The sequence below is a fragment of the Cherax quadricarinatus genome, chromosome 25, assembly GCF_038502225.1.
Source record: "Cherax quadricarinatus isolate ZL_2023a chromosome 25, ASM3850222v1, whole genome shotgun sequence".
In the NCBI taxonomy this organism is placed as follows: Eukaryota; Metazoa; Arthropoda; class Malacostraca; order Decapoda; family Parastacidae; genus Cherax; species Cherax quadricarinatus.
The window spans coordinates 39,414,121-39,441,176 of NC_091316.1; the positions used below are offsets into that span (position 1 = coordinate 39,414,121).

The 27,056-nt window shown below is 47.7% G+C and overlaps 1 protein-coding gene across 2 annotated transcripts in view; it reads right to left on the minus strand.

Annotated features, from left to right (window-relative positions):
• LOC128689970 (polyadenylation and cleavage factor homolog 11-like) overlaps window positions 1-26,602 on the minus strand; it is a 68,873-nt gene extending 42,271 nt beyond the window's left edge. The window contains exons 1-2 of one of the 2 annotated variants that reach the window (XM_070088700.1): window positions 26,241-26,306; window positions 15,806-15,978 (exon numbers count right to left, since the gene is read on the minus strand). In XM_070088700.1, the coding sequence (XP_069944801.1) occupies window positions 15,806-15,945 (140 nt within the window). In that variant the 5' untranslated portion in view covers window positions 15,946-15,978; window positions 26,241-26,306. Of the gene's footprint in view, window positions 1-15,805; window positions 15,979-26,240; window positions 26,307-26,412 lie in introns of those variants that run through there. The other variant, XM_070088699.1, reaches the window with a different exon arrangement.
• Between the last annotated feature and the right edge of the window lie 454 nt (window positions 26,603-27,056).

Sequence of the window (27,056 nt, forward strand, 5' to 3'; positions counted from 1 at the left end):
CAAAGGTTGTGAAATAAATCTGTTACTGTCAAAAAGTCAAAGAGGGAGTCTGCGTCCAAGGTGGTCCCGTCAGCGAGGAGGGAAGATGAAGTAAGGGTGTTAGACCAGTGACGACATCCGAGGTAATTTCTGCTTGCTGGCTGAAAGACAGGACAGTCCAATAGAATATGGCGAACTGAAACAGGAACCTGACAGTTCTCAAGAGTAGAACTGGTCGCTTCTCCATGAGATACCCAAGAGTGAGACGTGTATGCTTTATACAAACACGGCTTGATAGAATGTAATATGTTATGAATTAACTCAAACCAACATTATTGCCAACGGTTGCGAAGGTAGCTAGAGATTACAGCAAAATAGTCTGAGAATGGAATACCACTATATGAAACGGGAAGGTCATGTACCGCTGACTGCGCAGCAGTCTGCCTGCTCATTGACCTGAATATCGACATGACCAGGTACCCAGCAGAAAACTACTTATTTGTGCTAGAAATGCGGCGCAACGAAAGTTGTATATGAAGAACTAGGAGATGAGGCGAATTGAATGTTTTGATATCTTTCAAAGCATTAAAAGTGTCAAACTACCATAAATGATGAAGTAGGCCTGGCCACAATACGTATAATGGCTATGAGACGTGCATACAGTTCAGCTGTGAAAACAATAGCAGAGTCTAATAATTGACCTTGCACAACCCTGTCCGGGAACACTGCTGCAACAGCTTCAGACTGGGATAGGAAGTGGTCGAGAAAAAGGGAGCGAGATTTCGCTCACGGCAGTAGGGAAGAACACAGTCGAACTGTCGGAACCTCCCAAAGGGGAAGAGAAAAGTATGGTGCAAGATGAACATATGAAGGGGGCAATTGAAGAGAAGACAAGAGCGAGTGAAGATTAAGAGAAAAGGGACGGAGCAAACAGGGGCATCGAACAAATAATGGACCTCTACTAACGTCCGTTACCATCATGTATGTGAAGTAGTGGCTCAGTGGGAAACACTGTCCATAGCATTCTGAAGAGGTTGCTACTAGGGAGCAGTTAGTGCCTGCACATCCTCTGACAGTGTTCAACAAAGTCATGGCCAAATATTAGATGGAAGAACAAAGGCCAGATAATCAATAGCTAGAAGAAAGTGATGCCAAAGAGGGACACCTTCAGCCTGGATAGTCAGTGGAAAGCAGATTATGAAGCTGGACACAGAAATGTCTCTCAGACAAATCATTTTTAAGGGAAAGTGGCAAATTGTCTCAGAATTCTAAGAAATGAGCTTGGGTTAAGATGTAATATCTCCAAGTAGTCCTTTGCTTGAGACAACACAAAGTACAATACCATGACCGGAATACACAAATAAGCCTCACATATGAGAGAGGAGGTTAAGACGACGGTCCAAGTCTGACCGAAACGTCGTCAGCTCCTTTCTCCAATATGCGAATTATGTATGTGTATTTACCAGATGTTCCATCAACCTGCAAACGGCACTGGTAAGAGGAATGGGTAGACCAAGAGCCTCTTCATTGTGCCAAGGAGCCCCCCCCCCTTGAAGCGGAGAAATTTCTGGAGGGACAGGCTAGGGAGCAACTATACTTTGGGGAAGATGAACCTGTACGATAGTAACAGATGCATCTCCAGGTAAAGACCGAGACTCAGAGATAGGGAGAGAATGACGTTTGGGAAAGTCATGTTTGGGTGTTGAAGATAATTTGAACCTTAAAGAAGATGAAGGCTATGGAAAAGGGATATGTGGCATCGATTTATATTGGAAGGGTGCATAGACACTGAACTATGCGAGTGAGAAGGTGATGTAGGGACAGTAAGAGATGCTGAGCGTTGGACACTGAGTAGACTGAGGAAGTGAGGGGGACACAGGCAATTGTGAAAGCAGGCACCACCGAGGTGTAGAGCAGTCTAGTGACACTGGAATAAGAGCCGTGGAAGTCTCTTGGGAGCAGAGATGGGAAATTGCCATGGCATAAGAAAACCACCACCTTTTAAAGACAATGGATCTCACTTTCTATTAAACTCGGGAAATGGCGAGAATGGGGTGGGTGCGCCTCTTTGCAGTTAAGATAAGAGGGAGAGTGGCTGCAGGATAACCGTTATGGTCAGCAGCACTACAGATAAGGCAATCTGCCTATTACCTGAAATATTTTGGCGAGTGGCCGAAGTACCAGCATTTTCGACACTGTTACCATGTAGGGATCACCTCCCATACATTTAGACATTGTCCTGCTATGTAAACAGATGGTGGCAGTTCACGGCTATAAGAATTTAGCATCATTATTGCAATGATAGGACCTCTGCCTGCAGAAAGGAGGTATCTGTCATCTTTAATGATCGGAAGATTCTGAAGCTCGAGCTTCTTCGGAATACTTTCATTACACGCGAGAAAGTCGCGTTGTACGATCGTACTGCGTGTCCCGTTGCTCGATTGCTAGCGCACTCTGGTTACACACTAAGGTCCGGGGATTGATCCTCCAGTATGGCTGAAAAACATTAGGACGTGTTTCCATTAGACACCTGCTGTTCCTGTTCACTCATCAGTGAAATGGGAACCTATATGTAAATGAACAGGGATGGGGTAGCATCATGGGACAAAATTGACCTGTGCTCAAAATGCTCTGCATAAAAAGGGGCTTTCTATATAGCAGTATGTCACTGATGTCAGCTAGGCCTGTATACCTTGCTCATGTACATGTACAAATAAAGTTATTTTATCCACAGTAAGACTTAAGGAAGATGTGCTTGCGAATCCTAACTGGCGTGTTGCTAAACAACGTCAAGAAGTGAAAGATTATGTTCTGCTCTGCATTTTGTATTGAGAAAATGTGCGCGCCGTTCTTAAGACAGTGGAAGGAAACGTTCTGCCCAACATGGCATAAGTGCCTTGCTGATCTTGTGGTCAGAAAGACAAGTTGGTTGAAGCAAAGAATTTTGCCCAAGGAGGAATTTGAAACAGTAAAGGGAGGAATTTAATTGTTAGTTTCTTTAAAGCGTGAGAGGAAACTGAGGTAGGATCATCAGTGACAAGTCGAGGTCGTTTGGACCGAAGGTTAGAGACGGGCCGTCCCGAGTCTTGCGTACGATCCAAAAATCGATGCACTGTGTGAAGAAGCTACGAAGAGGTCAGAAGTACCTAAAAGTTCGGTCGGAACCATGGTACCAAGAGGGGAACGAAAAGTTACCCGGCACAGAGTTGTAAGAGGTCCGAAGGCATGCCAGGGCCTGTATACAAGGTGCTTCATGAAAGGGTCCGGGTGGAGGGAAGTATTGTGTATGGGTCTCCATGACAAGTTTCCCTTTTTATTTTTATTTTTTTAAAGGGAGGGAGAAAAAAGATGGGTGTGGGAAATGTCGAAGGGTAGCTCCCAGGAGGGAGCTACCCTTCCACGTGCGCCCTTGGTACACAAGGCGGCCCACAGTGCAGCTAGCAGTGCAGATTCTGTATGGACCCCCCTGCCATACCCTACCCTTCATGCTGGTAAACCAGCAATCCAGGATAGCAACCTCAATGCATACCTTCCTCGGCCACCACTTCCCAGAACAGACAGGCAGCCTCGAGAAACACTCGTCACCCGAAGGACACCCTAAGCCACCCCACGGGGAGACATTGGAACATCCCCCATATGATCCAGATGCCACGGCAAACACCACCACCAATAAGGGCCTCAACAGAATGGTACAGATCACACCTTTTTCCCAACCTAAGAGCTGGAGTTCCTGAGGGGTTGTGGAGGGAATGCTGGGACAGGGAAGGGAGGAGTGGAGAGGTAATTAGGGTCGGTCGGAGGAAGACCGAAATTCAATTCCTCAGACCAAAAGCCTCTTTACCACGACAAGGAGCCCCTCCCCCTCCTTAAAGACAAGTGGAAGATGAATATGGGGTAATCCGTCCCTCAACATTGACTCAGCGAGTTCAGTCGGTCAATCTTGATAAAACTGAAGCTTATATGCAGATCGGACATACATACTGCAGACAGATGAGGTGGAGCAGTAGTAGGAGTCATCAGTGGAAAACCCACTAATTGTTAGTATTTGACGCAAGTTTATAAATCTTGAAGGACACATTATAATGTACCTCACTGAGTAAAAAAAAACAGAGGTGCTACTCTAAAGATGTATTGGGATCTTCGAGGGGTCGCACGACGCGCCAAGGTCCTGGGAAGGATGCCGCTGGGTAAAGAAGGGATCTGGAAGGAGGGATTTCCTCCCAGGAGGAATGAAAGGGATCGTATATCCCCCTCTGCACCTAAGATAAGCTTTCAGTGCGCCCATTAGTGCAGAAGCGACATAGAACCCATGCTCTACCCTACCCTTCAGGCCGGTAAACCGGTGATCCAGGATAGCAACCTCACATCCACCGAGCCACCTCGGTGGACAAAAGCGGGAGATTGGAAGCCCACCGCAAGGCATACCTCCTACGGCCACCACCTCGCAGAAATGACATGCTGCCTCCAGAGATACACCTGTCACCCGAGGGACACCCTAAGCCGTCCTTAAATTCAGATTCCACAGGAAACACCACCACAGAAGACCACAGTGCAATGGGACGGACAAATACTTTCGTTGGGTTATAATTTCGGAGGGTAGATCCCCAAAATGTAGGAAAAAGAGGGAGACCAGGTAGGTCTGAGAAACATACTAGGTGTTGTTGGTAGTCCCTATTTTTTCAGACCCTCGTACTGGTTTTCAGCTAGGTTAACAGTCACTGTCATGCAGTCATGGATTGTTTGGGAGAAAGACTAACTCACCTTTCCATTCAAAACCTTTTCCCGCTGTTGTCAATACTTTGTCATCTGGAGATGCATAACTAATAAGTGTTTAAATTTTATGAAAATTTATGAGAAAACAGACAAAAAATATTAAAAAACTTTATTTTTAATAAAATTCATATTGTTATATACAAAAATTACAACAATGTTCTATGTAATCTGATTTAGTTATGGTGCAATAACTGAAAAAAATTAATTACACACAACTTAACTAGCAATCTTGACAAAATACTACATCCCATAGTTAAAAACTAAACGACGACCAACAATGTGTAACTGACCATTTAAATGAGCTCCAGAGTTTTGTGCGTTCATGTGAGTCAGATACTGACAAGTAAACGATGATACATTAACTACAACAGAGAAAACCAACATTATAGTTTCACTTAAAATATGATGCTAGTATTTTAAAATGGGGTAATTAAAAGCAGTCATGCACAGGCATACATTATCAAGATTTGAGGCTATAATTCAAATGACCAACAAATTATGACTTTTAAACTCAATCGCAGACATTTAAACACGTTAAACGTACATTTTCTCCAATTATTTTCCGCTGACAATGGAGACTTAAATTAAAAAGGACGTGTATTTAAAGTTGTCTTGGGATATCACTAACTGTTGCTGCGTAGACTGGTAATGTCGAAATTAACAAAATCTCAAAATCCTGTTCTTTGAACATCTGCACATCTAATGAACGTAAATGAGGTGTCCTCCACACTCGCCTTCAAAGCCAAGTATTTCTCTGAATTGACAATTCCTATCATTTCTCTCTGGCGTTGTTCACGTCAACGGTCTCCACAATCTCTAATCACGAAATAGTGAAATGCTTTTGAGAGAGTCAAACCTACACTTTCTCCAAGAAAATTTTCCCCAAAACCTGAGAATCCTCGCCTTAGTTTCCAAATGAGAACCTATGTTTCTGAATCTAGTATCGGTAATTGAATTCTTTAACCTACGTAGCACCGATATTAATCTTCTTGGTTCACACTGGAAGGTTACTTTCAATTCCCAAGGAGAACGTTTAGAATGTTGGCTTTTACCGTGTTTTAATTCCAGGTGCATCTTTACTAATCTTGCCCAAAAAGGATGTTTAAACGCACTTTCTGTCAAGTCAGGAACACTCTTTTCTGCATTTTCCTCCACAAGCGTTTTATTATTTACGTCACTTTCGTCTTCCAGCACATATTTATCGGCGTCACGCTCCTCAACTGAATCAAACGAGTCATTTTCCACGTCATCCCAATCATCCGAGTCACTTTCTTCAACCAAATCGTCCGAGTCACTTTCTTCAACCGAATCGTCCGAGTCACTTTCCTCGGTAAATATACCTTCATCGGAGTCACTTTCCTCAAACACATCATCTGATTCACTTGCCGCTTCATAAGCATCACTTGAGATGCTTTCAGCATCGCAGGCGTCATCCGAGGAACTTTCAGCTTCGCAGGCGTCATCAGAGGAACTTTCAGCTTCGCAGGCGTCATCAGAGGAACTTTCAGCTTCGCAGGCGTCATCAGAGGAACTTTCAGCTTCGCAGGCGTCATCAGAGGAACTTTCAGCTTCGCAGGCGTCATCAGAGGAACTTTCAGCTTCGCAGGCGTCATCAGAGGAACTTTCAGCTTCGCAGGCGTCATCAGAGGAACTTTCAGCTTCGCAGGCGTCATCAGAGGAACTTTCAGCTTCGCAGGCGTCATCAGAGGAACTTTCAGCTTCGCAGGCGTCATCAGAGGAACTTTCAGCTTCGCAGGCGTCATCAGAGGAACTTTCAGCTTCGCAGGCGTCATCAGAGGAACTTTCAGCTTCGCAGGCGTCATCAGAGGAACTTTCAGCTTCGCAGGCGTCATCAGAGGAACTTTCAGCTTCGCAGGCGTCATCAGAGGAACTTTCAGCTTCGCAGGCGTCATCAGAGGAACTTTCAGCTTCGCAGGCGTCATCAGAGGAACTTTCAGCTTCGCAGGCGTCATCAGAGGAACTTTCAGCTTCGCAGGCGTCATCAGAGGAACTTTCAGCTTCGCAGGCGTCATCAGAGGAACTTTCAGCTTCGCAGGCGTCATCAGAGGAACTTTCAGCTTCGCAGGCGTCATCAGAGGAACTTTCAGCTTCGCAGGCGTCATCAGAGGAACTTTCAGCTTCGCAGGCGTCATCAGAGGAACTTTCAGCTTCGCAGGCGTCATCAGAGGAACTTTCAGCTTCGCAGGCGTCATCAGAGGAACTTTCAGCTTCGCAGGCGTCATCCGAGGAACTTTCAGCTTCGCAGGCGTCATCCGAGGAACTTTCAGCTTCGCAGGCGTCATCCGAGGAACTTTCAGCTTCGCAGGCGTCATCCGAGGAACTTTCAGCTTCGCAGGCGTCATCCGAGGCATTTTCAGCTTCGCAGGCGTCATCAGAGCTTTCAGTCATCCAGAGGAACTTTCAGCTTCGCAGGCGTCATCCGAGGAACTTTCAGCTTCGCAGGCGTCATCCTTTCAGAGGAAGCTTCGCAGGCGTCATCAGAGGAACTTTCAGCTTCGCAGGCGTCATCAGAGGAACTTTCAGCTTCGCAGGCGTCATCAGAGGAACTTTCAGCTTCGCGATCAGAGGAACTTTCAGCTTCGCAGGCGTCATCAGAGGAACTTTCAGCTTCGCAGGCGTCATCAGAGGAACTTTCAGCTTCGCAGGCGTCATCAGAGGAACTTTCAGCTTCGCAGGCGTCATCCGAGGCACTTTCAGCTCCAGATCAGGAACTTTCAGCTTCGCAGGCGTCATCAGAGGAACTTTCAGCTTCGCAGGCGTCATCCGAGGCACTTTCAGCTTCGCAGGCGTCATCCGAGGCACTTTCAGCTCCGCAGGTGTCATCCGAGGCACTTTCAGCTCCGCAGGTGTCATCCGAGGCACTTTCAGCTCCGCAGGTGTCATCTGAGGCACTTTCAGCTCCGCAGGTGTCATCCGAGGAACTTTCAGCTTCGCAGGCGTCATCCGAGGCATTTTCAGCTTCGCAGGCGTCATCCGAGGCACTTTCAGCTTCGCAGGCGTCATCCGAGGCACTTTCAGCTCCGCAGGTGTCATCCGAGGCACTTTCAGCTCCGCAGGTGTCATCTGAGGCACTTTCAGCTCCGCAGGTGTCATCTGAGGCACTTTCAGCTCCGCAGGTGTCATCTGAGGCACTTTCAGCTCCGCAGGTGTCATCCGAGGCACTTTCAGCTCCGCAGGTGTCATCCGAGGCACTTTCAGCTCCGCAGGTGTCATCCGAGGCACTTTCAGCTCCGCAGGTGTCATCTGAGGCACTTAAGAGGTTTGTTCCCGTTACATTTTCCTTATCAAAGTCTGAAGTGTTCACCACTTCAGGCTGGGATCTGAAGTGCAAGAGAGATAATTGGAACAACTGACATCTAGGATATTGTTTATACCCTCCCTCCCCCCCCAGCAAAAAAAAAAATTAAGACGACCTCTCGGTTGTATATGGTAAAACAATGTTGAGGTCAGGAGAAAAATGTGAGTGCGACTCAAGTGTGTATGAATGTGCCTATATATGTATGTGGATGTATGTGTATGTGCCTGTATGGGTGTGCCTGTATGTATGGGTGTATGTGCCTGTATGTATGGGTGTATGTGCCTGTATGTATGGGTGTATGTGCCTGTATGTATGTATGGGTGTATGTGCCTGTATGTATGTATGTATGTATGTATGTATGGGTGTATGCCTGTACGTAAGGGTGCATGTGCCTGTATGTATGGGTGTGTGCCTGTATTTATGGGTGTATGTGCGTGTATGTATGCACCTCATTCCATTCCTCCTCCTTCCCTTCCACTTTTAAATATATTGGGATTTTTTTTTTTTCAAATGTCTGTAATGTCATGACTGGAGATGTTTATAGTCTGCTACTATAATTTTTATTTCTACAAGTTTATGTACAAGGTATACAGACCATAGCGGACATCAGTGACATACTACATAGAAAGCCGCTTGTTCTGCAGAGCATTTCAGGCAAAGTATGTGAATTTTGTGCCAGGCTGTGACCCACACCAGTCGATTAACACCCAGGTACCCCACTTTACTGATGGGTGAAAATGGACAACCGGTGTAAGGGTACACGCCCAAGGTTTTTACCTGCCCAGGCCACGGGGCTCCTCACATTCACCCTCCAACTCAATGAACAGTCATTACTTTTGTTTTGCCGTTTTCTAATTGTTTATCTGGTCTGACTATAGGGCTTTCTGGTAATTCTTTACTTTCTTCTATATCTATAAAGACCTAATTTAATCTCTTGCTAGTTCCTCTCATACTTCATTGTCCATGGAATATCTAATCATCCTCCTGCATGATGACTATCTAACATTAGTCTCATCATATTTGGTTTCAATACTTTTGTTTATGTTCTGGAGTTTCATGTAGCATTGCTCTCAATTTGTCTAAGCTTCCCTCTTTATTCTCATGTATTTTTTCCTTCCTGTATGTTCCTGCGTGTGCGTGCATGCGTACTCCGAACTGAAGTGGCGCTTTCTGAGTAAAGGGAAGATAAATAGTAGAGACCTTAATAAGAGAATTATTAAAAGTAAGTGAAACAAATATTTTGTATAAAAACTAGAAAAATATACTTGGAAAAATATCTGAGAAAATTAAGAACATACTGTTAGTGTGATTTAAACTCAAATACCGTCAAAACAGATAAAAATAATCGTTAATTAAAAATCCTATTGAACTGTCAATGTCACAAAATCCGAAGTCTGAAATCTCTACAGGCAGGATGTAAATTAAGAAAACCATGAGGTAAGCAAAAAGGTCTAAGTCTTGAGTAGTTAAAATACATGCCACTGTGTCCAGCCCTCAACAGCCACGAGTGCTTAATACTATTCAAAGACCTATCAAACCTCTATTTTAAACCTGCCCAATAGGTCCATCACTACCCATAGACAGCAGTGTAATGCTCGTATTAATATTGGAAGACTGATTTGTAGATCTTACAGTACTCTTAATTTTTACAATCAAACCTAAAATAAAACTGCATCACAAAGTTGCATTAAAGTCTATTAACGTCAATAGTCACAAACTTCTGAAGTCCCACCATCACAGTAGTACAGTAGTGCGCAAATTAACTGCGACACCAGTAAATTCTGTGATTATCTCTCACTCTCAATCTCATGCTTCAGAAATGTAATTTGGGTTCTTTTCAGAAATGTTTGCTACAGACTTTTAGCAACGATCCAGCTGTGGTGTTACCGAGCTACTCTTCAGTGCTACAACAGCTGTTGTTCTATAAGGCTATTCCTGCAAGCGTGATCCGTGAGTGAACGTGGTTTCTCCAAAATTTTCCTGCGGTGTTGAAAACGTGGATAAAACGCAAAATATCTCACGATGGCAAGTTTATCTTAAATATCGTGAAGGAACGCAAGAAAACCAGCAAATATCTAGTGAGCTTTAGCTTCAGCTTGCATAAATGTTGATTCTTTAACTGTTCGACGAAGACTCCTTGAAGTTGTCAGAACGGCCAGGAAGCTAGTAAAGAGAACTATTTACTGCTGCTAGGAAGAAAAGAACGGCAATTCTGGCAACTCATTTACTTTACATTGTTGACAAAAGCTACCATTTAGAAGATTTTCCAGTAGGATCTTGCTCCATGCCATTCAGAAAAATGGGGACGTAAGCTTTCTATATTGGCCTGGAAACTCTCCTGACCTCAAACCCAATTGAGAATATGTGCAATAACCAAACGCAGGATCACAAAACTGGATTGTTCATCTGTAGAAAAGCTAATTACTGCTGTTATTGCGCCCTGGTACCACGACGAAGAATTTGCCAAAATGTGTTCAACATTGGTCCAATCTATGCCTAAAAACATAAGAACATAAGAAAGAAGGAACACTGCAACAGGCCTACTCACCCATGCAGAGCAGGTCCATGTCCCCCCCCCCGATTACACCAATGACCCCCCCGGATTAGCCACCCAGTCTGATCATCTCCACTCAAGGATGGAGCACTGCACCAGACCCAGCAGCACAGGCTCGTCAGGTCCAACTCTCACCCACCCACACCCACTCATGTATTTATCTAAGCGTGGAGCAATGCTTATAAAAGCAATGCTTATAAATCAATTATGTTACATTATTGGCGTGTATTTTCAAATTAACAAAATTTCCAAATAAATTGCTTTATTTCATCACTGCCAAAATTAATAAGCGCACTGCTGTTTTTATCAACTCCAGGACAGTAACGGAAATGGTCTAAGTTATGGGTAAATTTAAATTATGTTTCACTGTCAGCGGCACGGCATGTACTACACAGAAGGGGAGTGAACACCTCATAATAAGCAGCTGTGGGCGAGGTGTGCCCACCCACCAACTGACAGATTAGTCTAAGTGACTATTCCTGTTGAAGGAGGGCCAATACCTTGTCCTGCTAAACGAGTCACTTCAAGGACATACAAAGGTATGATCTCATGAATTCACTGAAGCAATAGCTTGCTATAATTGGCTCGAAACAGCAGCCTTTGTCTACATTTGTCTTCATTTGCCCACTCATTTCCCAGAACACCAAAATTGCCCAGGCACCAATGGAACCATACAGCCTTGTGCTGCACATGAAGACCAGCTAACCATTCCTGGATCATTGGGTAGATAGAAGCATTTTGCACCAGGTGTTGAGAAATGGTTTATCAGCTAAGGTTAAAGATTAAATATAGGGAGTGCTTAGTTGATAAGACAATTATCGTCCACACAGCCGCCCCTGCAGACGAGGTCTTGAAAAGCAGTCTCATCCACTTCTTAACGGGCTGTAAAAGATTATATGTTAATAATAAATAACCCCTAGGGGGTGTTATGTCAGCATATTTCATTCACTGATGGCTGACGTACGTACTTGTGTGGACTCAAAAGTCCGCACCTCACTGCCAACTATAGGTTGATTACAAACTCCTTGCGACACAAGAACTGCGTAGTCCCCCGTACTACAAGAAATTCATAACCTACCTTGATCTTGTAGCACGAGCTATGGTGTTCTTTACACCCTCGACAGATATCGGTGTCTTGATAGAAGCTGAAGTGTCCTTGGATGTCCGTCTTCCATAGTCTAGGAATACGCACACTGGTACACTGTTCCACAAGGTTTGTCTTTATTGTTCACAATCTTATCACTGAAGAAGCTGATCACACTTCTCTAAGTGTTTATTGTGTTTTGCAAGACACTTTGTTCACACTAATGCACGGATCAGTGTTCTTTGTTGGTTATCCTGGCATCAGTGTGACTCCCAGTAGGGTGAAAAGTAATCTGACCTCACAGCGCCCTACGCCACTCCGATGCCCCTCGAACATAAAGGAAAAGCTGACCTAGTACTTTTTGCTTCCTTGCCAAATTTCCTCCATGAAGCAAAGCAGAATGCTCGATTCTTGCTGTCTTAAGCATAGACAACAATGTCCACTATCTTTACCATGGTAATAAAGTGGAAGCAGGGTTTTCCTTAATTGTCCTGCTAAGGTAAGAGATGGACTGTTTTATTAAACTACACTTTGCAACACTGGACTCTTGCAAGGAGCGGCGGTCGCTTGACCACCTCACATACTTGTACTGCATCTGGGATCAATTACTTGCCGTAACAGTAAACAAGATGTTTGCCCCCTTCTGAGAGGGCTGGGCCCCTCAGGGCTGAAAGGGGCTGTTACCCCCCTCCTGGAGAAAATTTCTCCACAACAGGGAAGATATTGTACATTGGAAATCCAAGTATATAGGGATCAGAGAACCTACTAATTTCGCTATCAGGGCAAGAGGAGCAAGGATTGCCAGGAACTTCACAATACACACAGGATTCTCTTAGTAGCTGTGTGCAAGGTTGTAAGTCCTTTCCAGTAATCACAGCAAAGCCTTTACCTTCACTCTTTCACCCATTAGTAGAAATCTTATTCTTAAATCACGAACAAACTAATTCAAGAAATTAACCAATCTCATCAGTGGGACTAGAAAATTGTGGGACAATCCATTTCTTGGAAAGTCGACCTCAAGCACCGTCGATGGGGAGCAGGAAGAGAAGTCAACCCTTCTGACCACAAATCTAAACTACCGCAAAAGTCTCTTCTTCGAAGGTTACAAGTAGAAAATCAATAACTGTTAGACGCAACTTTCTCTGAAGTCTGACTGGTCATATCAGAAGCACTCTCCTTGAAATACACTTAGAGATCGCCAGCATTCAAGGAAGCCTTGACACCATGGATAACACGATCATTCATCCCTGACTGCAATAAAACCATGCTATGTACGGAATGCTGCTTTGTGAGACCCTCTTCCAGAGGATACGCCTGCTTGTAGAATGAAGCACGAACCAGCAAGAAACCGTTGGAGAACCGGAAGAGACTACCCCGCAGTCTCAGTCTGGATAAGACGATGAACGTTAAACTTCAGTTACATCAATAGGTCATTCCCCAGTCGAAGACTCAAAAAATGATGACCGCTGATGACTAAATTAATGGAACGTGAAGAATTGTACGACTTCGTATCCCGTTTTTGCTGAAATGACAGATCTATCCAGGATGGGTCCAGGCGTGGTACTTTGCCAATGTACAACGGAGAAGCATTTAGGTGGGATGGTAGGGAAAATCGAACCACAGGACCAGTTAAGTGTCCATTAGAGCACCACTCACCTTCCTGAATCCTTCAAGCAGCAGCAACACCTGGATTCCCTCCCTGACGCAACTCTAGCAACCATGGAGAAACTACGCCAAGACACTTTCAAATACTTAATGGCAACACTTTCTGAAGTGGGTCACTAATTCTTGAGAACGGAACGGCCTTGCAAAAATCCTGAAGTCTTTATTACCTGACTGTCCAATGAGATTTGATGGATATTAGGCTTACACATCGCTCCACAATGTCTAGCTTCCTGTACAGACTTAATCTAGGCCCGGCTGAAGCCGGATCCTAATATACATGGGCATGTAGTTCATCTTCAAGTGGCATGAAAACCTGCAAGTAAAAATATCCTCCAAACGCACAACAAAAGTGCCCACCATCAGGCCAATGACTCGAATTATACCAACAGAAATCTGTACGCAAAATTTCCGTAATAAAATAGCGAAAATGTGTCATGTTTGGATATGACCTAAGGAACACAAAAATTATCCTAGTTTACAATACAGGAAGAGAGCCCTTCGATGGGATGCCTACAGAGTCGCCTTCCAAATGAAAAGAGGGGTGGGGGAGGGGCTGAAATCAGACCAGGGCCTGTAATAGCAATCAGATAACCATACGAGTCAGACTTTGGGTTGCTACCGTAAAAAAATTAACTAACTGTGGCTATCATAAGATAGTGAAGCAAGTGTAAGACTATTTCAGGAACCTGAAGAACTGCTGTACCACATTAATTTTGCCATTAAAATGTCTTTAATCTTTTTAGTTAAGCGTTAACAAAGCAAATATCTTCCCTTTCATGCTTAAGATACCATGGAGTCACGATTCCTCAATATTTATCAAGATTCTGCTTTGAGATAATGCTGATCTGTCTCGACTTATCACAGTATACAAGAGACCAGCTTCCAGTAATCACAATAATGATTAAAAAAAACGTCAACAGAGAAGTGGAAAGGAACAAATTATTATTATAATCAAAAAGAAGCGCTAGAAAGGAACAAAAAATAGGAACTTTACGCTAAAACTGTAAAGGAACACTAATCCATTATAAAACATACGCACTGTAAAAGCATCCAAGGGATGGGAACTACTCACTAATGTACAATCACTGGGATGGCTTCGCCTGAATGGAATAAGTGTTTCACAATGTTGCTCATATAGACCAGGAACAACAGTGGTGTACACTTTATGGATCAATTAATAAGCAAAGGAAATAAATGCACAACTTTCAATCCTCTAATATGTAAGCAGCTTTCAGTGGTATTTACGTAATCAGATAATTAACATTTTCTCCCATTCACGATCCTATTCCATTAGTGGTGTGACAGCAAATAGCGTAAGTGGCAGATTAAAAAAAATGTTAATCATATGCGCTGGAAATTTAAATGTTTTATTTATACCTATAAAAAAGGAAGAGTAGTGAAAGGGAGATAATTAATATGATTAAAGTGATTTAAAATGCAGAAAATAAAAAGGGTAACTTTCTTTAATTCACTGTTATTAATTTTCAGATATCAGCAGTTTGAAGCTGTCAGCATTGACTTCCAGTACACTAGAGTACTGCCTTATTACATATATAATTATCAATCTTAATTAAAATGATTAATTTTAAGCGCTAAACCTGTTTGCCGAGTGTTATAGTGACGAACTTTCTATTTGTACTCGCCTATATCATAACGTAGCACATTATTACTGGTATTAAAAAAAAATTACAATTAGTAATTAAGAATAGGTTCTGTCACAGCAAGTGTTTTAGGAAGAGAAATGAGCTGGTGAGATCTTTCTGAGGTACTCAAGTTCGTCAAATCACAGCAATCGACACCATGCCCAGCCCTTCTAGGGTAGGGTAGGGTAGGTGCCTGAGCCCGAGCCTTTAGCTCATAAGACTGTCATTCCCATTAGCCCCCTTGTGGCGGGGATGGCAGACCAGAGAGGCCTAGCTTGTGGCTAGGCCTAGGGACAGTTGGTCCCAAAGATGAGGAGGTACTTGTGCCTCCTCCCATGGGAGACTTAGGTCTCAGACACTCCCTAAAGAGGGAGTCAAGGCCGGGCCACCACTTGGAAAAGGCCCGGGCCGGGAGAATACCGGCGAATATTTAATAATAATAATAAAATCACAGCACAACAAGGGTGCACCACAACGCTATAAGGATGTTCACAGCACAATAAGGTCTATGTAGCTATAATACGGCTGCAGACTTTAAAATTGAATTTACATAACAAAATCTATAAATACAAGATACTGAAAGACCTCAAGATATTTAAAACGCAAAATTAGGCATTTATATATTTTACAGATATTGTATAATATTCATTGGAAACTAAAGATGGTGAGAAACGTCTGATACTAGATCGTATTTTTAAAGGTTTTCGAGAAATATGAGATTCAGAGTGAGCCGACCTAATGAAACAGTCAAAAAAAAAAAACTAGTTCTCATAAAACAAAAACCTCACCTGTTTGGCAAATTTTGAGAGTTGTAACCTGGTGGCGACATGACTTCAAATTCACTGGGCTTGTGGGAGTTGCGTCCATTACCCCAGACACCAGGGATGGCTGTGGTAACATCCAGTGTAGGATCAGTGCAGAGGTTCATGGTGATGTCTGGATATCGTCTTATTTGAAAGCACTGAAATAAATTAAACTGATTTGTAGGTTTTGAATTCAAACACTGTTACAAGCCATGCATAGTTTCATAGCTGCTTCCAGAAACTAATAGTTACCAGCAAGAAACAACCATTTGTGCTCTACATACGATAACGCATATACATCACTAGATGTGTTTATGTTTATCCCCGTATTTCATTTAGCTCAGCCTCCTCTACCTCATTTCAATCAAAAGACAGTGGATGGTGGTCATGCAATTCCAGTATTTCAAAGTACAAAAAAACACATACGTTTCATATTTTTATACGTTTACTTGTGTATTTGTGCGCGTAAGTATATGTATACGTATTTACAACTGCTCTTGAGCTGCCAACAAATTCTAGTCAGTTATGAACACTGGGGCGAGGGAAAGTGGGCACCCTGCTGTTTGATAAATTAAGACGTGTGCAACATTTGCGTATCTTAAATGAGTAAACATTTCGCCACAGTGGATTCATCTGTCCATACAAAGGAGAATGGTGAAAAACAGGAACAGTTTGAGGTAATCTGTCCCTCAGCCTTGAGTCGACGTGATCACATCGTCTGCGGCAATAGGTTCCCTTCAGAGATTCACAGCCGGGCTCAGGACGAAAGAACAGGCTGAACCCTCCCGCACCCTTTCAAAGGCTCTGCTGCCACACTCCATAAGAGGATCGAGCAGTGTCAAACTCGGCTCGACATGTTGGTTTCTACTACAATTCTGCTGTTAAGCATCTTGCCGGAAAGAAATACTGTCCCTCATTTTGTCTACACCCATGACTAAGTACATGGGGAGGTGTAGTGGGTGAAATATGAATGAAACTCGTCCAGCACAGTAACCCAATGCTTCCAGCCAAACCCCAGCCGAAGTGACCAAGCCAATGCTTCCAGCCAAACCCCAGCCGAAGTGACCAAGCCAATGCTGCCAGCCAAACCCCAGCCGAAGTGACCAAGCCAATGCTGCCAGCCAAACCCCAGCCGAAGTGACCAAGCCAATGCTGCCAGCCAAACCCCAGCTGAAGTGACCAAGCCAATGCTGCCAGCCAAACCCCAGCCGAAGTGACCAACCCATGCTGCCAGCTGTTACAAAACTCGTCTTCTTAACCTTTTCCAATGGTATGGTAGTGTGTTAATTAAGGTAGAATTCTTGTTGAACATATGGCCTGTTTACGGTTTTGTAACAATAACTTTGAATAAGAATTCAGAATTACGAAACAAATAACTTAGAATCTTTACTGGTAGGTTTAAGCTTAATGTATGATATAATGTTAGGATTAACATAAAATAAGGAGTTTAAAACTTCATTTCTCTTTGTACGTACCAGTACATTGATATGAATAAATGAACCTCTCGAGGTCGAACTTTGTAATAAGTTCACCAGTAATATGCACCTATAATGGTTATTAAGATTTATCCACAAAGTAACTTACAATGCTTATAAAGACTTAGCTGAACTATCAATTCAGAATATACCAGAACTCGTAAGTGACGGACTTAGTCTCATTCCCATTCAGCATGACTTAGAATAGCATAGACCACAAATTTACCCACATGGCCAACAAGGCTTGTTCAGTCAACTGAAAGATTAATTCGCTGGAGTATAAATAACTCGAAAGTGACAAGCTTAAGAAAGGGAGTCGAGTATGAAAGGAAAACGACCACAAGAGAACTTGACATGTCTCTTATGAGAGGTCAATGAATAACTGAGTGAGGTATGCTCCCTTGGCTATGCAAGCCCAGACTCTTGAGACTACTCTTAAGACTTACAATACCTCGTGACACTGACGGTGGAAGGGACCACCAGACACTAACAACTTAACGACAGTGAACCAGGTTGCTACTCAGTGTAGTGCCTATCACTTAAAATAAACATCCTACCTATCAACATAGCTAACAATGTAAGGGAAGATAATACTATAAAGCACAAGAGACATTATTTTAGCTAATAATAATGCCATCAGTAATATAGTATTAAGCGAATAGCAAAATATATGCACACAATATTAATTATTAACCATTTGTCCAATCAGAGGACGCAACACCGGCCAACCCCAGTGGTAGTGACCAACCCATGCTACTAGTCAACCCCAGAAGTTGTAACCAACCCATGCTGCCACCCTCTCCCCCTTGGCAATCCATGTTCTGGCCACCCTCCCCCCCCCCTGGGCAAACCATACTGCTGCCACCTGTAGACAGCCTGCACTCTCTGCACAGACAGCCTGTCTGCCAGCTTTGTCCATATTTCGAGCCACTAAAGTGCTGCCCTCTGCAGCCAGGCCTCTGTGGGCACGCCAGCCTGCCTGCCCTTGACTCGCTCTCAATCTGGCGACACCCTTCACTCAGTCAAGAACAGTCTACTCTCTCCCTCGTGGGCATGGCCCTCCCAAGCCATGGGCACAACACACAAGCCTGTGTACCCACCACGACATTACAATAAAGTAAGAAGCCTCCGAAGACGTATCATTTACACCCCGCTACAAGAACACCAAACAAACTGGTTATACACCCTACCCCGCCCTAGGCAACCCATGCTGCTGCCACTCTCCCCCCTCAGCAACCCATGCTGCCACCCTCTCCTAGGCAACCCACGCTGCAGCCACCCCCTCTCCCTCAGCAACCCGTGCTGCTGCCAACCTTCCCACCTACGCAACCCATGCTCTCACCCTCACCGCCCTAGGCAACCCATGCTCTCACCATCACTGCCCTAGGCAACCCATGCTCTCACCATCACTGCCCTAGGCAACCCATGCTCTCACCATCACTGCCCTAGGCAACCCATGCTCTCACCATCACTGCCCTAAGCAACCCATGCTCTCACCATCACCGCCCTAGGCAACCCATGCTCTCACCATCACCGCCCTAGGCAACCCATGCTCTCACCCTCACCGCCCTAGGCAACCCATGCTCTCACCCTCACCGCCCTAGGCAACCCATGCTCTCACCCTCACCGCCCTAGGCAACCCATGCTCTCACCCTCACCGCCCTAGGCAACCCATGCTCTCACCCTCACCGCCCAAGGCAACCCATGCTCTCACCCTCACCGCCCTAGGCAACCCATGCTCTCACCCTCACCGCCCTAGGCAACCCATGCTCTCACCCTCACCGCCCAAGGCAACCCATGCTCTCACCCTCACCGCCCAAGGCAACCCATGCTATCACCCTCACCGCCCTAGGCAACCCATGCTATCACCCTCACCGCCCTAGGCAACCCATGCTCTCACCCTCACCGCCCTAGGCAACCCATGCTCTCACCCTCACCGCCCTAGGCAACCCATGCTCTCACCCTCACCGCCCTACGCAACCCATGCTCTCACCCTCACCGCCCTACGCAACCCATGCTCTCACCCTCACCGCCCTACGCAACCCATGCTCTCACCCTCACCGCCCTACGCAACCCATGCTCTCACCCTCACCGCCCTACGCAACCCATGCTCTCACTCTCACCGCCCTAGGCAACCCATGCTCTCACCCTCACCGCCATAGGCAACCCATGCTCTCACCATCACCGCCCAAGGCAACCCATGCTCTCTCCCTCACCGCCCTAGCCAACCCATGCTCTCACCCTCACCGCCCTAGCCAACCCATGCTCTCACCCTCACCGCCCTAGCCAACCCATGCTCTCACCCTCACCGCCCTAGGCAACCCATGCTCTCACCTTCACCGCCCTAGGCAACCCATGCTCTCACCCTCACGGCCCTAGGCAACCCATGCTCTCACCCTCACCGCCCTAGGCAACCCATGCTCTCACATTCACCGTCCAAGGCAACCCATGCTCACACCCTCACCGCAATAGGCAACCCATGGTCTCACCTTCACCGCCCTAAGCAACCCATGCTCTGACCCCTCTAGGCAACCCATGCTCTCACCCTCCCCCCCTAGGTAAACCATACTGTCACCCTCCCCCCTAGGAAACCCATGCTGTCATTCTTCACCTAGGTAAACCATACCGTCACCCTCCCCCCCTAGGTAAACCTTACTGTCACCCTCCCCCTAGGTAAACCACGCTGTCACCCTCCCAATATTTAAACCATGCTGGCACCCTCCCCCCTAGGTAAACCATGCTGGCACCCTCCCTCCTAGGTAAACCATGCTGGCACCCTCCCATAGGTAAACCATGCTGTCACCCTCCTCACTAGGTAAACAATGCTGTCACCCTCCCCCTAGGAAAACCATGCTGGCACCCTCCCATAGGTAAACCATGCTGTCACCCTAACCGCCAGGGAGACCATGCTGGCACCCTCCCCCCAAGGTAAACCTTGCTGTCACCCTCCCCCTAGGCAAACCATGCTGTCACCCTCCCCCTAGGCAAACCATGCTGTCACACTTCCCCCTAGGAAAACCATGCTGGCACCCTCCCCCCCTAGGTAAACCATGCTGTCACCCTCCCTCCTAGGTAAACCATGCCGTCACCCCCCTAGGAAACCCATGCTGTCACCCCCTAGGTAACCCATGCTGTCATTCTCCCCATAGGTAAACCATGCTGTCACCCTCCCCCTATTTAAACCATGCTGCCATTCTCCCCCCTAGGTAAACCATACTGTCACTCTCCCCTTAGGTAAACAATGCTGTCACCCTCCCCCTTAGGTAAACCATGCTGGCTCCCTCCCCCTAGGTAAACCATGCCGTCACCCCCTAGGTAACCCATGCTGTCATTCTCCCCCTAGGTAAACCATGCTGGCACCCTCCCCCCAAGGTATGCTGGCAACCTCCCCCATAGGTAAACCATGCTGTCACCCTCCCCACTAGGTAAACCATCCCGGCACCCACCCCCTAGGTAAACCATGCCGTCCCCCCTAGGTAAACCATGCTGGCACCCTCCCCCCCATAGTCACCCTTCCCCCTAGGTAAACTATGCTGTCACCCTCCCACCCTAAGTAAACCATGCTGTCACCCTTCCCCCTAAGTAAACCATGCTGTCACCCTGCCCCTCTAGGTAAACCATGCTGGTACCCTCCCCCTTAGGTAAACCATACCGTCACCCACCTAGGTAACCCATGCTGTCATTCACCCCCTTGGTAAACCATGCCGTCACCCCCTAGGTAACCCATGCTGTCATTCTCCCCCTAGGTAAACCATGCTGTCACCCTTCCCCCTAGGTAAACTATGCTGTCACCCTCCCACCCTAAGTAAACCATGCTGTCACCCTTCCCCCTAAGTAAACTATGCTGGTAAACCATACTGTCACTCCCTCTAGGTAAACCATGCTGTCACCCTCCCCCCTAGGTAAACCATGCTGGCACCCTCCCCCCTAGGTAAACCATGCTGTCACCCTCCCCCTAGGCAAACCATGCTGTCACACTTCCCCCTAGGAAAACCATGCTCTCACCCTCCACCTACGTAAACCATGCTCTCACCCTTGCCCCTAGGTAAACCATGCTGTCACCCTCCCCCCTAGGTAAACCATGTCCCCATGCTGTCCTCCCCCTAGGTAACCCTTGCTGTCATTCTCCCCCGTAGGTGAACCATGCTGTCACCCTTCCTCCTAGGTAAACCATGCTGTCACCCTTCCCCCTAGGTAAACCATGCTGTCACCCTCCCCCCTAGGTAAACCATGCTGTCACCCTCCCCCTAGGTAAACCATGCTGGCACCCACGCTGGCACCCCCCCCCTAGGTAAACCATGCTGGCACGCTCCCCCCCATGCTGGCAGGTAAACCATGCTGTCACCCTTTAGGTAAACCATGCTGTCACCCTACGTTAACCATGCTGGCACCCTCCCCCCTAGGTAGACCATGCTGGCACCCTAGGTAAACCATGCTGTCACCCTCCCCCCCTAGGTAAACCATGCTGTAAAGGAAACCATGCTGGCACCCTCACCCTCCCCCTAGGTAAACCATGGGCACCCTAAGGTAAACAATGCTGTCACCCTCCCCCCTACGTAAACCATGCTGGCATTCTACCCCCTAGGTAAACCATGCTGTCACCCTCCTCTTTAGGTAAACCATGCTGTCACCCTATAGGTAACCCTTGCTGTCATTCTCCCCCGTAGGTGAACCATGCTGTCACCCTTCCTCCTAGGTAAACCATACCGGCTAAAAACCATGCTGTCACCCTCCCCCCTAGGTAAACCATGCTCACCCTCCCCCTAGGCACCCTCCCCCATTCACCCCCTAGGAAAACCATGCTGTCATCCACCCCCTAGGTAAACCATGCAGTCACCCTCCCCCTAGGTAAACCATGCTGTCACACTCCAACTAGGTAAACCATGCCGTCATTCTCCCCCCTAGGTGAACCATGCTCTCACCCTTCCACCTAGGTAAACCATGCTGTCACCCTCCCACCCTAGGTAAACGATGCTGGCACCCTCCCCCCTAGGTAAACCATGCTTGCACCCTCCCCGTAGGTAAACCATGCTGTCTCCCTCCCCCCTAGGAAAATCATGGTGGCACCCTCCTTCCTAGGTAAACCATGCTGTCACCCTCCCCACTAGGTAAACCATGCTGTCACCCTCCCCCTAGGTAAACCATGCTGGCACCCTCCCTAGGTAAACCGTGCTACCACCCTCTCCCCTAGGTAAACCATGTCACCCTCCCCTCTAGTTAAACCATGCTTTCACCCTCCCCCCTAGGTAAACCATGCTGGCACCCTCCCCCCTAGGTAAACCATGCTGGCACCCTCCACCTAGGTAAACCACGCTGTCACCCTCCCCTCTAGGTAAATCATGCTGGCACCCTCCCCCTAGGTAAACCATGCTGGCACCCTCCCCCTAGGTAAACCATGCCGGCACCCTCCTTCCTAGGTAAACCATGCTGGCACCCTCCATGCTGTCACCCTCCCCCTAGGTAAACCATGCTCTCACTCTTTCCCCTAGGTAAACCATGCTGTCAGCCTCACCCTAGGTAAACCATGCTCTCACCCTCGCCCCTAGGTAAACCATTCTGGCACCCTCTCCCCTAGGTAAACCATGCTGACACCCTCCCCCCAAGGTAAACCATGCTGGCACGCTCTCCCCTAGGTATACCATGCTGGCACCCTCCCCCCCTTGCTGTCACCCTAAACCATGCTGGCACCCTCACACTTCCCCCTAGGTAAACCATGCTCTCATGCTGGCAAACCCTCCACCCCCCCTAGGTAAACCATGCTGGCACCCTCCCCCCTAGATAAACCATGCTGGCACCCTCCCCCCCTAGATAAACCATGCTGGCACCCTCCCCCCTAGATAAACCATGCTGGCACCCTCCTCCCCTAGGTAAACCATGCTTTCACTCTCCCTAGGTAAACCATGCTGGCACCCTACCCCCTAGGTAAACCATGCTGGCACCCTCGCCCCTAGGTAAACCATGCTAGCACCCTCCCTCCTAGGTAAACCATGCTGGCACCCTCCCCCCTAAGTAAACCATGCTGGCACCCTCCCCTCTAGGTAAACCATGCTGGCACCCTCCCCCCTAGGAAAACCATGCTGGAACCCTCCTTCCTAGGTAAACCATGCTGGCACCTTCCCCGCTAGGTAAACCATACTGGCACTTTCCCCCCAAGGTAAACCATGCTATCACCCTCCCCCTAGGTAAACCATGCTCTCACTCTTTCCCCTAGGTAAACCATGCTGTCAGCCTCACCCTAGGTAAACCATGCTTTTACCCTCTCCCCTAGATAAACCATGCTCGCACTTTCCCCACTTGGTAAAGCATGCTGGCACCCTCTCTCTAGGTAAACCATGCTGGCACCCTCCCACCTAAGTAAACCATGCAGGCACCCTCCCCTCCAGGTAAACCATGCTGCCACCCTCTCCCTAGGTAAACCATACTGGCTGGCTCCCTCCCCCCTAGGTAAACCATAAACCATGCTGCTGGCACCCTCCCCTCTAGGCAAACCATGCTGGCACCCACCCCCGTAGGTAAACCATGCTGGCACCCTCCCCCCTAGGTAAACCATGCTGGCACCCTCCCTCCTAGGTAAACCATGATGTAACCCTCCCCTCTAGTTAAACCATGCTTTCACCCTCCCCCCTAGGTAAACCATGCTGTCTCCCTCCTTCCTAGGTAAACCATGCTGGCAACTTCCCCCCTAGGTAAACCATGCTGGCACCCTCCCCCCTAGGTAAACCATGCTGGCACCCTCCCCACCTAGGTAAACCATGCTGACACCCTTTCCCCCTAGGTAAACCATGCTGGCACCCTCCCCCTAGGTAAACCATGCTGGCACCCTCCCCCTAGGTAAACCATGCGGTCACCCTTCCCCCTAGGTAAACCATGCTGGCACCCTCCCCCCTAGGTAAACCATGCTGGCACCCTCCCCCCTAGGTAAACCATGCTGGCACCCTCCCCCCTAGGTAAACCATGCTGGCACCCTCCCCCCTAGGTAAACCATGCTGGCACCCTCCCCCCTAGGTAAACCATGCTGGCACCCTCCCCATAGGTAAACCATGCTGTCACACAACCCCCTAGGTAAACCATGATGTCACACAACCCCCAAGGTAAACCATGCTGTCTCCTTCCTTCCTAGGTAAACCATGCTGGCAACCTCCCCCCTAGATAAACCATGCTGGCACCCTCACCCCCTAGATAAACCATGCTGGCACCCTCACCCCCTAGATAAACCATGCTGGCACCCTCCCTGATAATTTCCCCCCCCTAGATAAACCATGCTTATCACCCTATCTTCCCCTCAGGTAAACCTGCTGGCACCCCCCCCTAGATAAACCATGCTGGCACCCCTCTCTTTCCCTCGCTCCCTCCCTCTCTTTCCCTCGCTCCCTCCCTCTCTTTCCCTCGCTCCCTCCCTCTCCCTCTCTTTCCCTCGCTCCCTCCCTCTCCCTCTCTTTCCCTCGCTCCCTCCCTCTCCCTCTCTTTCCCTCGCTCCCTCCCTCTCCCTCTCTTTCCCTCGCTCCCTCCCTCTCCCTCTCTTTCCCTCGCTCCCTCCCTCTCCCTCTCTTTCTTTCGCTCCCTCCCTCTCCCTCTCTTTCCCTCGCTCCCTCCCTCTCTTTCCCTCGCTCCCTCTCTTTCCCTCGCTCCCTCCCTCTCTTTCCCTCGCTCCCTCCCTCTCTTTCCCTCGCTCCCTCCCTCTCTTTCCCTCGCTCCCTCCCTCTCTTTCCCTCGCTCGCTCCCTCTCCCTCTCTTTCCCTCGCTCGCTCCCTCTCCCTCTCTTTCCCTCGCTCGCTCCCTCTCTTTCCCTCGCTCGCTCCCTCTCCCTCTCTTTCCCTCGCTCGCTCCCTCTCCCTCTCTTTCCCTCGCTCGCTCCCTCTCCCTCTCTTTCCCTCGCTCGCTCCCTCTCCCTCTCTTTCCCTCGCTCGCTCCCTCTCCCTCTCTTTCCCTCGCTCGCTCCCTCTCCCTCTCTTTCCCTCGCTCGCTCCCTCTCCCTCTCTTTCCCTCGCTCGCTCCCTCTCCCTCTCTTTCCCTCGCTCGCTCCCTCTCCCTCTCTTTCCCTCGCTCGCTCCCTCTCCCTCTCTTTCCCTCGCTCCCTCCCTCTCTTTCCCTCGCTCCCTCCCTCTCTTTCCCTCGCTCCCTCCCTCTCCCTCTCTTTCCCTCGCTCGCTCCCTCTCCCTCTCTTTCCCTCGCTCGCTCCCTCTCCCTCTCTTTCCCTCGCTCGCTCCCTCTCCCTCTCTTTCCCTCGCTCGCTCCCTCTCCCTCTCTTTCCCTCGCTCGCTCCCTCTCCCTCTCTTTCCCTCGCTCGCTCCCTCTCCCTCTCTTTCCCTCGCTCGCTCCCTCTCCCTCTCTTTCCCTCGCTCGCTCCCTCTCCCTCTCTTTCCCTCGCTCGCTCCCTCTCCCTCTCTTTCCCTCGCTCGCTCCCTCTCCCTCTCTTTCCCTCGCTCGCTCCCTCTCCCTCTCTTTCCCTCGCTCGCTCCCTCTCCCTCTCTTTCCCTCGCTCGCTCCCTCTCCCTCTCTTTCCCTCGCTCGCTCCCTCTCCCTCTCTTTCCCTCGCTCGCTCCCTCTCCCTCTCTTTCCCTCGCTCGCTCCCTCTCCCTCTCTTTCCCTCGCTCGCTCCCTCTCCCTCTCTTTCCCTCGCTCGCTCCCTCTCCCTCTCTTTCCCTCGCTCGCTCTTTCTCGATCTTTTTCGATCTCTTTTGATGTCCCTTTTTCGCTCTCTCACTCTTCCGCTCTCTCTAACACCCCTACACCCACCCACAGGGAGAAGTTTCTCAGTGTATATATACAATTTGTCTTAATCACTACTACTGCAATTAAAGTTATCTTCACTTTGGGTAATCAGTGGCACTCGTGTAGTAGACAGGCTTGAAACTGTATTAACCACTTTCTTTCTTATTCATTTCGGACTATTCGATATGGGGATATGCAATTTGAGATTATGAACCCTTTGGTCAGCTAATTACTTTCAAATCCTATCGTCAACACGATGGTCGTTAGAGCTGCTTACACCCTGACTACGACCAGTCAAATATACTATCATTTCTAATGATATTCTCCTCTTATACTGACTGTGAACTGTTTTTAAGTTGCATGTCAGCTGGTATTACCAGGTACAAAATATTTATCAAAACATACCTGAAACAATGAGCTCTGGCTTGATGATCTCGTACAGTGTTGTCAGACGCGAGACGAAAGTATTGTGAAGCGATGTTACTAAGGCCAGCAGCGACACTGTTGGCAGAGAACTGACACATTGACTGTTGTTTAACACCATCCACCATTACTGCCATCTAGCTTTTGCTATGAACGTTACTATTCACAGGTGGCCATCACTGCCATCTAGCGCGTGGATGGTTAAATTATTAGGTATGCGCGGAAGGAGACCCACAAGATGTTGTCTGACGTTTTCTTCTTTCAGCCTTTTGATCTGATTTCGCTCATACCTCGAGAATGCCTCATCCAGTCGGCTTCTTTATTGCCATTGCTAGTGTACAGTAAAGAAGACGAAGTTAATGAAACAACTGGCACTGTCACGTGTTCTGTGACCAAAGCTGTTGAACCTAATTAATTGGCTGGGATAACTTCCACAATCCTCAGCTACAAAGCTTCAAACGTTAAAGAATAATTCCTTCTTGATTTGATGACAGCGGAGAGTTAAAGATGTTGGTACAAAGATAACCATTTTATGTGTAAAATAATGTAGATCTTTTATTCCAGTTTTCCTCTTCTGAAAAGTTTCATTATTGATGCATCTGAGGACCAGGATGGTATAAATTAGT